Source organism: Cygnus olor, chromosome 2 (genome assembly GCF_009769625.2).
Source record: "Cygnus olor isolate bCygOlo1 chromosome 2, bCygOlo1.pri.v2, whole genome shotgun sequence".
Classification (NCBI taxonomy): Eukaryota; Metazoa; Chordata; class Aves; order Anseriformes; family Anatidae; genus Cygnus; species Cygnus olor.
In genome coordinates, this window is record NC_049170.1 from 106,693,465 (window position 1) to 106,709,758 (window position 16,294).

At 39.1% G+C, this 16,294-nt stretch overlaps 1 protein-coding gene across 17 annotated transcripts in view; it reads left to right on the plus strand.

Moving 5' to 3' along the window:
• The window catches only part of PPP4R1 (protein phosphatase 4 regulatory subunit 1), a 63,720-nt gene that overhangs the window by 29,444 nt on the left and 17,982 nt on the right, over positions 1-16,294 (plus strand). For all 17 annotated transcript variants that reach the window (XM_040550023.1, XM_040550032.1, XM_040550021.1 and 14 more), the window contains 7 exons: positions 4,306-4,448; positions 6,090-6,236; positions 7,770-7,877; positions 8,635-8,700; positions 10,140-10,298; positions 11,229-11,359; positions 12,873-13,390. In XM_040550023.1, coding sequence (XP_040405957.1) covers positions 4,306-4,448; positions 6,090-6,236; positions 7,770-7,877; positions 8,635-8,700; positions 10,140-10,298; positions 11,229-11,359; positions 12,873-13,390 — 1,272 coding nt within the window. The remainder of the gene's footprint in view (positions 1-4,305; positions 4,449-6,089; positions 6,237-7,769; positions 7,878-8,634; positions 8,701-10,139; positions 10,299-11,228; positions 11,360-12,872; positions 13,391-16,294) is intronic.

Below are 16,294 nucleotides of genomic sequence, written 5' to 3' on the forward strand. Positions count from 1 at the left end.
TGTTACTGGTTTTGCTTGATCTGGAAATTGAGGGAGGTAGAACTGCATAAAGAAGTTGCCATAATAAAATGAAGTTATTCCACAAACAGAAGAAATAGAAGTCTATTTTCATTTCTTCTGTCGTTCTTTTAGTCGAGATTGATTTCTAAAACTTGGTTCAGTAATTCTGTGTCTAGAGAATACAAGAGAGCTGACAGAACGAAATAAAGTGCTAATGAACGAGAAAAACAAATTGAGTTTGCTCCTGAAATCTAATCTGGTGTTAATGTTTCTTTCCAATTTTTTGTTTGTTTTGACAAGTTGCAGGGTTTTTTTAGTAGCCTACTACTTTAAGGCACAGACATATACCTTCAGGAGATAGTATTTTTAAATGCTCTTCTTTTCAGATTTACTCTGCCAAATGGAAATAATACTGTTCCAAGTAAATGGTATGGAGAACCTAATTGTACACAGTAAATTTCCAGAGTGCTTAAAATAGAAACTTTTAATCTTGACATGAAGTGAAATTTCTCCATCCAGATTTTGTTTGTATTTTGTGAAAACATGGACCTGACTCTCTTGTGCAGTGTAAAAAAAAAAAAAAAAAAAAAAAAAATTATATATATATATATATATATATATATATGAAATACAGATGTGTTCCCCAGCTGGATAAGCTTATAACTTAAGAAGCGACATGTAATGATTCTATGTGATACTTCCACAGTCCATTTGCTCTGTTGGTGACCAAGGCATAAATTTGGTTATAAGCTACTGAAAAGTTTAAACTAAAATGGCAGACACTGTGTTGAAGCCTGCTGGCAGCCTTTTGGAGCTGCAACCCGTCTAAGCTGAAGCCAAAGCTGAGGAATGAATTACACGAATGACGAAGTGCAGGATCTTTAGTAGAAGTCTTTGGCATTGAGTTATGTTTCCTAAAGACCCAAGCAACAACAACAAAAAAATTGCTCTGCTGTAACGTTGTCAGACTGCAAGATTAGATGCTATTCAGTACACACTGGAACATACGCTTCAGTGTTTGGAAGAATTGAGGTCTTATCTAAATTGGGAAGCTTACAGTTCAGGTTCTTGCTCAGCAGCAGTAACTCTCTGGAGCAGCACAGTGCCTTTTGGTAGTGAATTATGGTGTTGCTTTACAGAGCCAGTGACACACAGAGGGCTGGTTTGTTTGTTGGTTTTAATTGAGCTTACTAAGATCTCAGAGCCACATACGTGAAAGCTAGGAGATGTACAAACTAAGGTGCCTCTACTGTTCTAATTCATTCCTGGGCATGAATTTTTCACATCATTAATTGTATCACCCCATCTGTCTGTGTGCCCCACGAAGCCAGAGCTTGCTGAGTAGCTTAGGGAGAAGGGGGCTCACTTTACACGAGCAGCTCTTCAATACTGTCATGCAGTATGGCCGCTCTCGTAAGTGATGCATAATAGATGAATCTTGTTTTGAAGAAAAAAAAAAAAGGATATTCTGACTTTGGCACTCATTGCTGTTTCACAAGAGCGCTTCATAAAGGAATTCATTAAGTCATTTCCACAGCAAACCCAGTCAGTTTAGGGAAAGGGAGCATTGTCGTGACTTTATCAGTGGGCATGTAAACTGTAGAGGTATGAAAGTCAAAACAGCCTGCCCATTGTGAGTGCCTAGTGTCTGAAGCTTCATGCGTGGCTCTGGATATGCTTAACGTGGAGCTCTTGTTGGGTTTGGTTGCACCGGTATCCATTCTCCAGCAGTGAAGCCAGAGTTTAAGGCTCCAATCGAACAAGGAGTGCGCAATTACTCTGTGAAGGGTTTGGCTTAAGCATTTCACACAGCTTCGTGCTGGACAAAGGAGCAAATCAAGCTCCTCAGAGGTATTTTGCTGCTTCTGCTCTATTTAGATAATAGCATCACAGTAAGTAGTCCCTGAGCCCTCTTTTACTCTTTTCTTGCTTCTGTCATCAGAAAGTTCTGCTACTTGACAGAAATGCGTGATTGCACAGGGAAACCAATCCAAGTGCCAGTTCTTTCTGTTTAATCATCCTCGTGTGGTGGGGCAAGAGCTGTGTCAGCCAGATCAGTTCTTTGATAGGGCTTGTTGTCTGGCTGCACGAATGGTTGCATTGGCATAATGGAAGGGCCAGCTGCAAGTTTGGGGTTTGGGAGGGTGGGAACTGCCTGAGGCAAATTCAGGAACAATTTAAAAAGCACTGCTGTCAAACATGAAGCCTCAGCTGAATTTCTCCTCCTTTTTCCCACTCCTCTCCCCAACCACCCCTACCCCCCGGTAAGTATCAGTCATCTTCCATTTGCTGCAGGGAACGAGGCAGGGGTCCTAAGAAGTGAGAAAGAGATGCTAGTGATAAGCGTTGTGACACAAGGCTGGTGTACCCTTAGATCATGTCCTGGACATGTTTTGAAGTAGCAGCTTTATGGGAAAGGTGGGAGGAAGTCCCTCCAGCCCTGGCGTTGGGCCCTGCTTCCAGTTTCTTGTCCAGCAAGTTCCAGTCTGCCTTCCCTTCAGTTGCCAGTCTTACCTCATCGTTATTCACCTCTCAACCTTCCGTGCCTCCATTCCCAGCCTGGTGGTTCCTCACTGGGCTCAGTTTCCCTCTGTGGCTGTGCTTCAGCACCTTTTCCGGCCTTTGTCCCGTCTGCCTCTGAATTGGACGCTTTCTTCTGTTGCTTTGCTGAGGTGCTACTCAGTGAGTTACTGAGCCTGTAAGACAGACAGGCTTCCTGTGTTTGCTTCCACAAGCTGCTCCTGTTCCAACAGGACACATTCAGCTTAGCCGTGTGGCGCTGGAAGGGCAGTGTATGTACCCAATTGCTCTGAAGGTGGCTCATCTGTGGCCTTTCCAAAATACTCCAAAATATTCCAAAAATTGCTCCTGGGAGAAGGGATTTGCACAGCCCATCTGCAGTGATGATGGCGTTTTTGGTCTCAAAAGTGCTCAGCCAGGAAGGACTTCTCAGTTCCTAGCTGCTGTACTCTCTGTCATGTACTGGACAAGTGCAAATGGAGGGTGTTTGTTTTAAAGGCCCTGAGCACTGCCACTGTTGGGCAGGTTTTGTTTTATTCAGTCTTAAGCTGTCAATTTTAACTAATGTTCAAGAAAGCTAAGAGCTGCATGCATTATCCATGTTAAATACAATTACAAATCACATGTTCCTATTTAGCGAAAGGTTACAGTTTTAATGTTTCATGTTAATTCCAAGTATTCTAGGGAAGATGGTTTTGTCATGCCATTAAGTTTTACGTGGACAGTTGCTTTGTAAAAATATAGTAAGGCACATGTATGCTGTGAACTGTATACATTTTATTATTTAAAATATAAATCAAGTTCTTTTCACTTGAGAGTAATCGATGGGTTTTCAGTATGTGTTTTTGTAGGTAATCAGTTCTCTAACAGTAACCACAGATGTAAACAAATTCTGAAAGGAGAGAAATACTTAGTACTTAGGTCTGAAATGATTTTATTTTATTCATGTGGATAAGTGGACTATTAGGCATGTGATAATGACCTACTTCTTAAATTGAATATGTTCTTTTAATACTCAGTTGGAATTTAATCCATATTTAATTTTTCTTCTTGTTTCTCCTCTCATTCCCCATATAGACGAGCCCTTTCTGCAGGGATTAGGATTCATTCAAGCAGTACACCATTTTCTTAATTGAAAAAGTAAATTAAGTATTCTTGAACCAGTCACCAAGTTTGATGAAAAATTTAAACCTTAAAAACCTTAAACCTTAAAAAGGTTTAAGAAACAACTAGAAGGACGCAGGACCATTTCTATGTGACAAGAATATCAGTAGACTTAAAATGCATGGAATGAAAAAAGCAGCTGTGATTGTGGCTGGTTATCCTGCTTAGTGGAATCTTTCCCATATCAAAGGCTGCAGCCAGGAGCCACCCTCAGTTTGTTTCTTCCCATAGTGGTAGCAGCGTTGGGTTGACTTGCTGCATAGCAGTTTTCTTGGAAATAGGTGATGCTTGTAGGGAATTTGGATGGATTCTGATACTCAGAATGTTTGATAACTTGCTCTCTTGTGTCTGTGTTGTTGATGGTGTTAAATTTTTTTTGTAATTGATAATATGGGCCAAGGCTAAATATTTTGTAGAAGTTTAGCAGTACAGAGTGTTATTTGTACCTGGTTGTGCAAAAAGATGGTGCTTATCAAAATGACACTCACTGTAAACATACTGAAATGAACACTTGAGAATGCATTTTCTATACACAGAACTGTGAAAAGGCTTATTCTGGCAATATCTGGCAGTATGTTAACATTTATCATGCCTTTTTTGGTTTTATTTTGACCCTGACAGAGCCTACAGTGCGGGCAGAACTGATGGAACAGGTGCCTCATATTGCTATGTTTTGTCAAGAAAATAGACCTTCAATCCCATATGCTTTTTCCAAATACTTGCTACCTATTGTGGTACGGTACCTTGCAGACCAGAATAACCAGGTAAGTGTCTTGTAGAAACAGTTTATAAGCTAGTTAAATATTTCTGCTGTGAGTTTTTTCAACTTAACTTATTTAGGATCATATAAATGGGTAATATTTTGAAGTGAAAAAGGTTTTGAATGACTTGAAGTACAGGACACTCCGAAATCATTAAAAAACCTGAATATTTTTCACCTAATATGATCTGTTCTGATCTTGGGGCTTTTATATGGTATTATGTTCTTATGGACAAAATCAAACAGTCATTTTTCTAAGCTAACATAATTAAATTCTGGCAAAAAGGGACAATAGTTACAAAAAAACCTGACTCCTTGTTATAATTCAATTTTTTAAGCACTGTTACATACTTTTATATCCAGTTCTTTGTATAATGATCCAGTAATTGCTATTTTATAAGCTGAATTTGCACCGAACTTGGTGTGTTTTTTATGTTTTCATGTAAGAATTATCTCATCTAAACTTTTCTGTAGGATTCTCCAAGTCATTTCAAAGTAAGTCTGAGGTGGAATGTTATCTCAAGTAATTTAGAACTCTTTTGAGTTTTAGTCATTTTTTTAACCTTTGCCAGATTTTCCATAATTAAAAGTAGGTATCAAAACCAGACATTTTTCTTCACAGTGGTTGTGCTAATTCACAGATAATACAACAACCATTCTTCTGCTTGATATTCTCTTGCTTACAGATTCAGTAATTCTGTTCATCTTCATAACCTCTGTTGATAACTCCGTATTCCATTTTGCTGGTTTCCTCTGAAACAAAGATCTCGATGGTCTTCTCGTAATTACTGCATTGCAGTATTTAGTCCAGCATTTTATATAATGTTTATATCTCTTCTGATATACTTGACCTTGCATTTGCAAGTATTAAGTTCATGTACTATAAGCAAGCCCATCTTTTCAATTTATCTGGATTGTTCCAGTTGACTCCAGCAATTTCTGAATTATCTCCAAACTTTTATCAGCAACTTTGGATTTTTTTTCCAGAGGATAGCAAATGCATGATGTTACATTTGTCAGTGCTAGGTATACAGATACTGAAGAGCACTGAGGACTAATTCCCCTAGAAATAATTCTATTTGGTAATTATTACCTCCATGAAATTACTTCTTGAGTGTCAGTAGTTAACTACATGTGAAGTCAATTAGTAGTGGTCATCCTATTTTTGTACTTCTTTTTGCTAGATGGAACTAAACAGAATTGTCTCTCGGAATTTAAAACACATTCAAAATAAATGCAGTTATTTATTGTCAGCCAAACTTGGTAATCTCAGAAAAAAGAGGATTTGTTTAATGAAACTTATGCCATAGAACTTTGTTACTCCCAATTAGCTATGCTGCTTCTCTTCCAGGGCTTTTTTTTTTTGGCATGGCAGTCATGACTTTTGGGAAATACGTAGGCGGACACTTTTATAATAGCATTGCATTAGTATATAATAAGCAGGCATTCTTGGATCTGATGTTTTGTTTCAAACATGAAGTGTTTGCAAAAGCATTTTTGGAACACTTGTCCTCTCTCTCTGAGTCCCACAAAGAGTAGGTGTGTAGCAGTGGGTAGGTACAGCTCCCAAAATACCAGAACACATTAAAAAAAAAAGCCAAACCTCTTTAAACTCCTTGATTTGATTTTTGTCGTCTTCTTTTAGGTAAGAAAAACAAGCCAGGCAGCACTGTTAGTTCTGTTGGAACAAGAACTCATAGAGAGATATGATGTGGAGACCAAAGTATGCCCCGTTCTGATAGATCTGACAGCTCCAGACAGCAATGATGATGTGAAGACGGAAGCCGTGGCTGTAAGTAACAACAATATTGAACTATACAGTATAGCGTTTGCCTGAATGGTTGGTGTTGCAGTGATGCTGCCATGTTTCCAAAGATGCACATTAATGTGGTAGGAGAGAGAAAAATTTACGTTTCTATCCATAACTAATCCATAACTTTTCCATGCTGTCTTACACAAGTCAAGCTTAGAATTAAACTCAATAGCTTGTATATGCCATGAAGGAAAACCCAATTGGACAAGCCAGCACAGGGGATTAATGTTATTGACTCCTAAAGCATCTGCTATTGATGGCTTCTTGTTTTTTGCAGGTTTGTTTTATGGAGGTTTAAATTGCATATGTGGAAAACTTCCATTAGTGGAAAATGGTTAATGCTTGAATTCTTTAGGTCTTCATATTTGTTCTCTTTATCGATTTTTTTTTCAATTGGACAAAATAAAAAGCATCTGAGTTGAGTTCTTTTTTGTTTGCTTTCGCATTGGATACAACCGTGATAATTAAAAATTCCTGTGTGCCAAATTAAAATAGAAAGCAAATTAATAATTCATAAAGGAGAAAGGGCAGAGGCTGTGTGTGCAAATGCTTCTGTCTAATTTCTTCAGTTTGCGTTGATGGTTTTTGCTGGATGAATTTTTTTGTTCTTATTGGTTAAGAGAAACCTCATTAATATTTTACTGTCATAATGTGGCCAGACTACTAAACAGGCTGGGCATTTGACACCAAATTTACAGTACTTTCTTGAAGAAGCTTACAAATCTATAAGGGAATAGAATTCAAAGCAGAGATTGCTTTACCCATCTTCGTTGTTTTGAAGATACTGAAACTTGAGAAAGGTTTCTGTACTAAACTAAGTCTTTATTATTATAGAAAAGTTAGTTTAAGTTGATATACTGATATGACTAGGAAAGTTAAAATTCTTTTAGACTACCTTCTTTTAAAAAAAAATGTAAAAATCAGAATGAAAGAACAGTTAGACGGTAAAGCTGTCACTTTCTTTGGTATGATACAATTTTTCTCAGGAATTTTATGTTAAGGAATGACAGGTGACCAGTATCAACTATTGTAATTAATTTTTAAATCATACAGGAGATGTAGAAGTCACTTAACCATATTAATTGTCACTAATTTTCTGTTAACTGTCAAAAAATTCCTCAAGTACTGGAATAGTGAAAGTGTTGTAGTTTTTTGTTGTTTTGTTTTTTTTTGACTTTATAATTCAGTTTGGAAAAATACATGTAATTTTTGAGCTCATTTATATTAATTAGTTTTCATTCTGAGTTAATTCATTGAAAGTCCAATGCCTTCTACAACTGCGTTGCGTTATAGCAGGGAGAAGGTTAAAAAAAGGAAAAAAAAAAAGAAAAAAAGCTTCTTTATAGGAGTGGCCAAACCTTTTTGATTCAAGATCTAGACTTTTTTTCCTGTATTTTTCACAATTTTCAGTTTTCTGTATCAGAATAAAAAGTAAATGTAAAAAGGCTCTGCTTAACTGACACGGAATTGTCTTGTGCAGTCATTCCTAATTACTGTCTGTCTTGCCACTAGATAATGTGCAAAATGGCCTCCATGGTGGGAAAAGACATCACGGAAAGACTTGTTCTTCCTAGGTTTTGTGAGATGTGCTGTGACTGCAGAATGTTTCATGTTCGTAAGGTATGAATTATCAGCATCTAGTCTGGCTTATCTGTGAAAGGAGTGTCATCAACTTGGAACTTGCATTTGTCTAAATGACATTGGCCTGCTAGATTTCGTTTGTGACGTTTGTAAGTGAAAGCTATGGGGTTTCTTTGTAGCTTGCCTTTCCACAGATTGTGTATTTGACACTTGAGTTTTTTCCAGAATACCTACTTTTATTATCAGAAACAAAGAAAGAAGCTGTATGTCCTTATGATTGTGCAGGTAGCATTGTGTGCATGATTGTTCACATGAAAATGTGAACCAGCTGTACCTGATAAAGCATCAGCTACCTGAGCTCATAGCTTAGTACTTAGAATTAGAGATGCTCATTAAGATGAAGCAAACCAGTATTCCATCATGGAACTTGGGTGCTGAGGCTGTGTTTCGGTTTCACCCTGCCATTGTATAACTTCTTTTTCTTTATAATTGCTTGGGATGTTTCATTTGACAGCACTTTGAACATATTTAATCTTCCTTCCCTTTCACTTAAGTTTTGGGGTGCTCCTTTAATGATTTTTAAAAGGCTGATTAAAGTTGAAGATTTTTTATTATTTTATTATTTTTATTTATTATCATTGTTATTTTTAAACTGTAGAAATTGATGGACTGGGGAAGTGGCTGATTTTGAGTTAGCACCAAAAACTGCTTTTATGGTTTTAAAAGCTGTTTAGATTTTTTTATGCTGTATTAAAACGATTGTTTTAGTAGTTATTTCTTGCATTTTGTCTGCAAGGTATGCGCAGCCAACTTTGGAGATATCTGCAGTGTGGTTGGGCAGCAAGCCACTGAAGAAATGCTGGTAAGCCATCTCTTAAAGGTTTTTTCTTTTTAATACAAGTCCGTAGTGGAGTTAGACAAGGTATACAGAAAGACAACTAAAATTATTAGGAAACTGCTATGTTTCCATGGTAAGGAGAGACTAAAATGCTGTGACTCTTAGTTTAGTTTAACTGATAGGAGGTTTTGACTGAGGTTTGCAAAATCTTTGAAGACAGTTACCATGAATACAGACCTCTTACTTGCCAAATCACACAGTCTAGAGCTGAGGGGTACTAGACCTAGGAGAAGGGTTTAAAACTGACCAAAGAAAATACTTCAGGTTGTGAAGGCAGAGAGTATCAGCAAGTTCAAAAAGGCAAGAAGTAGGCAGGAATGTGTCTGCTAATGTCTGTAATGCAATGAGAAATTGCAGGTACTGAGGAGTAAGAGGGGGAGTAGACTGATAGGAGTGGGCAAGGCTTGTATGGTCTGTTAATGCTGCAGTTCATTGATTCCTTCTGTTAAAGTCAGATTTCCTAACCCTTAACAAAACCTCAGAGCCCTCCTGGGAAGGAAGGAAAGGGAACTAGAGGGAAAGAAAGGCAGAGAAAATAAAAGGATCTGGGCAATAACAAACAAAGGGAAGAAGACGGGCTTAAAATGGAAAAAGAGGGAGCCCCTGTTTTTCTGGGTCAGTAAGCAGAGGATCCTTAACAATACCTCTCATTCTCTTGGCATGGCATGTCCAAGGAGCTGGGGGATCTTGCTTGGCTCAGGGACATGACAGGGTTAGGGAGCAGAAATTAGCATGAAAGTCTCTGGGATCCTTCTTCAAGCTTTCTTCTCTTGGTGCTGTGGATGGTGAGCTTGTTGAGGGCTGGAGGAGGTTGATGAGTCAGTCCTGTGAATTAGTGGGGTTCTTCTGTGGAGAACAGTGTAGATGCAGGCACAACACCTGCACATGGCTCCAGAGCCTCTTGTTGATGTGACAAGTAGACCTAGTCTGGATCCTCAGGAGATTTCTTATGTTCTTACAGTATTCGCTGCATTGTTCCTTAGGTACTGTGTGATTCAAGCCATTTGATAATGGAGTATCTCTGCTCAGATTTACATCCTACATGCTTCTTAATTACAGATGTAAATTGATTTCTTTTACACAGATGCCGTCTTCTTAGTGATACATGTCAAGAATTTGGATTAAAACCTTGTAGAAGGTGCAATTGGAGTATTAAAAAAAAAAGTGGTTATTAGTATGTCAAAGCAATATCATGTAGCTAGACTGTTCTTAAAAATGTTGGGAATCTCTTTCCATAACAAAAAATGCTATTTTGCATGTTCTTCGTCATGTGAACTTAGTTAAAGTAATGCATCTGTTGAGTATGAGGGCAGAGAACTTGATGAAGGAAGTGAATGGGAAAAAAGAACCCACTTTGAAACAAGTGTCTGCTAAGACTTGCAAACTTATTCTGTCCTGAACAGTTGCCAAGGTTTTTCCAGCTCTGCTCTGATAACGTGTGGGGAGTTCGAAAAGCCTGTGCTGAATGCTTCATGGCCGTTTCTTGTGCAACATCACAGGAAGTCCGACGGACAAAGTTGTCAACCCTTTTTATTAATTTGATTAGTGATCCTTCACGATGGGTAAGAACTGCATTTTATTTCTTGAGTAACTGTTACGGTTTAAAGTTTTTACTGTGGTATTCCGTATATAACTTTTCCCTATAGGTATGGATAACACAAGTTTCACATGTCTTGAGCAAGACTCTTGTTGGAATGCTTAGTTTGTCAACAGGCGTAAAGATTTCCTCACATTTCCACTGCAGCATATAAGAAAAATTTTGCCACTAGGACAGCTTTTTTTAGCCACAGAACTACCTGTGACTTGACATTGCTAAAAAAACTAGATGCAGTTTATTTATATCTCAGATCCCTATCACCATCTCCTTTTTGTCCTCAAGGTCTACTCTTCAAACATTAAAGTTGTTGAGCAGACTACTTCTAAAGAGCCAAAAGTGATCTTTTACAAGTTGTGTAAAAAAAAAAAAAAAAAAAAGTCATGCAAGGTGTAGCCCAGCAGAATTAATCTAATAATAGAAATGGACATAGGATCATTGGCGAGAGGGGAAGAATAAATAGTAGAAGAAAGGAGAGCAAATGAAGGATATAATGAACTAGAAAGGGAAAAAATACTAAGCTTGTCATCAGTCAAATTCATGATAATGAAATCTGTGTTTGCCACACCACAACTCTTTCCTTCCAGGTCGTTAAAATTCTCGGCTGAGCTTTCAGATTTACATTTCTGATATTTAAATAATTGTGATTTCTTTGGTTGTGGGGAATGGGCCTGTCAACATAAAGTTAACCTGTGATTTAAATGTTTTTACGCTGTTTTTTCTTAACATTTTTCACCTATCAGTCTAGATATACAGCTGGCTTGCTTTTCCAGAAAAGAGCCTCTGCTGTTGCTTTCCTGCATAGACTTGTGACCCTTCCTACTCCTAACAGTGGACTTTTATGTTTTGTAGGACGGCGCTATTTATATAACTTTTTTTCTTGGACCCTTTCCACTAGGTCCGTCAAGCTGCTTTTCAGTCTCTGGGGCCTTTCATATCAACTTTTGCTAATCCATCCAGCAGTGGTCAGTATTTTAAAGAAGAAGATGGTAAAAACCCAGAGGATCATGGTTCTTCACAGGAAAACAGGTAAAGAATTTCCTAAATCTACAGGTTATTTTTCTTCTATGTGATTTGCAAGTTCAGAAAGTTAATTTTCCTGTATAAATCTTGGAAAAATCTGGAACTTCTCATCTTACTGAACAGAATACCAGAATTTTCAGTTATTTACTAAAAATACAGAGCTATTCATTAATTTAGGATGCCTCCAAATACCTTACAGTGTACTGTCTATGATGAAGTAACTGACCTGCTAGATGAGGGGGGAATAGTGGATATCGTCTATGTAGACTTCAGTAAGATTTTTGATGTTGTCTTCCATAAGGTCCTCACAGAGAAGCTGTTGTTGACTTATGGGGCTGGATGGGTGGGCAGTGAGTGAGGTGGATTTAAAAGTGGCTGAAGAGCCAGGCCCAGGGACTGGTGATGAGTAGCATGAGGTTTAGTTGGAGGTGAGTAAAAAGCAGTGTACCCGGGGTGTACTGGATTTGGTTCTGTTCAACATCTTCAGTAATGATCTGGATGAATGGGCAAGGAGCACCCTCAGTGAGTTTGCAGGTGACATAAGACTGGGAGGAGCAGCTGAGACACCAGAGGGTTGTGCTGCCATCCAGAGGGACCTTGAAAGGCTGGAGAAATGGGCTGGCAGGAACTTTGTGAAGTTCAGCAAGGGGAAGTGCAAAGTCTAGCACATGGAGAAGAACAACCCCAGGCACCAGCATGTGCTGTAGCTGCCTGGCTGGAAGGCAGCTCTGGAAAGCAGTAAAGGTCCTGGGGGTCCTGGTGGACATCAAATTGAACATGAATCAGTGTGCCCTTATGTTAAAGAAGTCTAACGGTATCCTGGGCTGCATTTAGGAATACTGCTGGCAGGTTAAGAAAGGATCATCCTTGCCGTCTACTCATCAATGGTAAGGATGTATCTGAAGTGCTGTGCTCAGTTCTCACAAACCTGAAAGAGATTGAGCAACTGAAGAAAGTCCAGCAAAGGGCCAAGATGATGGTGGACTGGAGCATCTATCCTGTCAGGACAGGATAAACAGAGCTGGGACTGTTTAGCTTAGAGATGAGAAAGCTCAGGAGGGGATGTTATTAACGTATATAATACCTGAAGGGAGGGTCTAAAGATGGTGAAGCCAGACTCTTTTCTGTGGTGCCCAGTGCCAGGACAAGAGGCAATGGGCACAGACTGGAGCCCAGGTTCCCTCTGAACATCAGGAAGCACTTCTGTGCTGTGAGCGTGACTGAGCACTGGGACAGGTTGTCGAGAGAGGCTGAGGAGTCTTCCTCCTTGGATATCTTCGAAACCTTTCTGAATGTGGTGTAGGTGTCCCTGCTTGAGCAAGGCGCTTGGACCAAATGACCTCCTGAAGTCCCTTCTAATCTCAACCATTCTCATTCTTTGATTCTGTGACTTATTTTGCTATGCTGTAAGTAAAACTAATTTGATAAATAACAAGCTGATAGTATTCTTATGAATTTTCAAAAAACATGTTTGCAACAAGTTTTTTTTAAATAGTCTGTTTACATTGTCACTCAACAGTGAACAAATCAGAACCGCAGAAGATGTCACAGCAGAGGATGAGCACAACAGAACAGAGGATCTGTCTTCACATGTTGATAATGATGGTTTTGCAAGAAAACTTGAAAATGCCATGGAAGATCAAAATGCAGTGTCAAATAACTCCCAGAGGGAAAGTGATTTCCAGACTGAGTCACCCTTTCATTGCACTTCATCTTCAGAACCTTGTGGGGAAATGGCTGACGAGAACGAGCGAAGTTCTCATCGCTGTACAGCAGGACTGCGGGAGGCTGGGCTAAGTTCACAGGAAACCTCTCTTTCAGAGCAGGAATTGTACAACTCCTTTCATTTCTGGAGGACTCCACTTCCTGAAATAGATATTGACTTTGAGCTTCAGCAGACTTCTGAGATAATACTCGATAGAGAAATTCAGGAACTCACAATGCCAGTGTCTCCAAACATTCCTATGGCAACAAGGAAAGAGCTGGAAGAAATGATAGAAAATTTGGAACCCCACATAGATGATCCAGATGTAAAAGGTATTGTAAAGAGACTGAAGCATTTTTAGTGTTCGGAGATGTGCATATGTTGTTTTAGCAGTTTGGGCTTGAACCTTGTCTTTAAAAGTCAGAAGAACTGCTTTCTCCTCGTCCTTGAAGAAATCATTTCTATTTTGATTTAAGTGGGAGAAGTGATGATGTACCAAAAGGGAACTTGCATTTGTGTAAAAATGTTTAAAGGTAGTATAATTCCTTCCATAAACTGAATACACATAGCAGTATAAAATTTTAACTGCCTGTTTTGACAGTATAATCAAATAGATGGTTCAGTGGTATAAGCTGTAGATTGCGATATGATTTTGTAATTAGCACACATGCAAAACAAAGCAGATGAAGATTTTTTGAAATACCAAAATATGATAAATGTGGCTTTCATTTTATGAGTTACCTATTTTGTTTTTAATGAATTAGCCTTATCCATTTTTCTATAAGATCTTGATTATTGCAGTCTCATGTTGTCTGCTTAAGTGTGCCAAGTTGAAAATTGATCCAAGACGAGTTTTTGAAGTGAACACACATCTTCCATTTTAAAAACTTAACTGGCTGGTACAGCATCAGCTCAGAGATGCCCCTTGGGCTAAAACGATGTGGCTGTTTCACACGTACATACTGGAGATGTGTTTCCTTGCAACTCATATGCTGAATAAATCCTAAGGCATATCAAGTCTGAGGGTTACAGCTAGAAAATCCAGAGCTACCACTAATGAAGAAAGCAAGTTATTCTGAAGCTGAAGAATCCCTAGAGGAAAGCATGCATCTATACAAGAAAAAGTAGGAAGGAAAAAGAGGGGGAAGTTTGGAGTGGGGAAAACCAGATGTTTTAGAACAAACTGTTACTGCTTTGAACTTCTTTCTATTCTGTTAGTTGGGTGATGTGCTAAGAATGTTATTCAGATCCATTTTGGGTTACTTCTAGCTGATCTATTGTAAAATCAGCAATTTTTTTTTTTAATTTATTTTTTAAACTTTAAGAATGCTTTGGGCAGTCTTTCTTTCAAAGGAAGGAGGAAAAAAATCAGCCTTACTGATGATCTCGATCTTTAAATAACCCATCTGTGAAGCCCACTGTTAAAACTTGCACACAGTTCTGTCCAGTTACAAAACATACCTTAAACGGTTTTTATTAAGATTTATGTAGGCTATGTGTTGTATATCCAGAATTGTTTTGTGTTATGGGGTTGTTGTTTCTGTCGAGTGTTTTCATGTCTTGTCTCAGAGCCTTGTTTTGTAGCTCTTCCGACTGGCTGTGAAGAGGTTTTCAGTACAGCTGCTGACCTGTACTTGTGCATTTCAGTGGAAGAAAACTAGATTGTCAACACCATGAGTTCCAAGTGCCCATGAGTTTAGGAAGGGTTTGAACTGGGCTTACCAGAGCCATTTATTCTGGTTTGTTTATTTGTCTTGGTCTTAATTACTCAGTGACCCTTCAGAACCTCTGACTTGGGCAAGGCCGTGTACTGAAGCCCCATGAAACACAACTTTAAAACCTTGCACTCAACGCAGAACTGCTTGTTTCACTTCTTTCCCTTGCATGTGCTCTCATAATTTTGTCCAAATACTTCAGAAGCCAGAACTTTACAACATGCCTGTTTTGACTTGGTAGTGTTGCTTTTAATTTTACACTGCAATTTTAATTTACAAGTGCATTGAGGCATAAAAAAAGTTGAGACCAAAACTGATGGAATGAGCACTGAAACACTAAAGCATACATAAAGTGGTGGGTGTCCAGACTTTAATCTGTTAGTAGCTGACTTAGTGCCTATGGTTTGGGACTTACACTCCGCATATTGTGGTAAGAGGGAGGTGGACTGCCTTTGGGGATGATCCAGAAGGTTGGAGCACTGCCCCTGCCTCCTTGCTTCTGGCAATACAAGGAGGAATGCTTCTATCTTAATCGTCTAAGGCTGTTTTTGCAAACCGATGGTTTAAATATTCAGTCCAAAGAATGTCTTAAATTGTTATTCTCGTAGCAATATTACAAAATTTCTTAATTTCTCAGGTTACTGTCATCTTCGGTATTACTTATCCTGCAAGTGTTTGCCAAACAGTCCCGGTGTTGCTTAGGGTTTGTATGTTTTTTTCTCTGAGACTAGCCACTGCTTTTTTATGAGTGAGTGGGCTGGCTCTTGACAGCAAGGACTGAGCGTGCAGTGAATTTTCTCTTTCCTCCCCCACGACTTCTTTCTTGCGCTTGTTTTCATTGCTTCGTTTTCACCCAAGTCCTGGATTCCTGCTTCCGTGCTGTGCTCCTGCCTTTCTTGCTGTGTTCCCAGCCAAGGGATGGGGACAGGAGGCGCTGTGCTCTCTGTGGTGGGTGAGCGGAGGCCTGCCATAAGTACTGGAGAGCTCTCGTAGGTACACCTCTGCTTTCTGTGGCAAGTGGGGCAAACACGCTAAGAGAGAGCGCAGGATGAAGTGAGGAGGAGGTAGCAAAAGCATTTGGGAATGTGATGCTATGTCGCAACACATGATGCTATGCCGCAGTGTGTGATGCTATGCGTGTGTCAGTAAGGTTAAGCCATTCAGACAACCTTAATTCTGGCTGTTCTTAGCTTCTCAGTGCTTTTGACTGAAACTTCAGCATCTTTCTATTGACATGTTCGGTTTCTGAGGATATTTTCTAAATAAAAAAAGAATTTCTGTTGAGTGGAACAACGTCGGCCTGCATCTTTGGCAGGGGTTTTTGAAAGTTGTTCAGATCACACGGCATTTGTATTACTTGTCTCTGTACAGTAACTGGTGACGATGATAAGCTGGTGCCCGTTCGGGAGCAATCAGCAGAGGTCAGTGATTTCCGTTTGCTGGTTGGTGTCAGAGCCAGTCCCTGGCAGCTGAGGCAGGTGTGGAGATTTGGTCTGGAGTTCCACAGGTAGGGATTCTTTC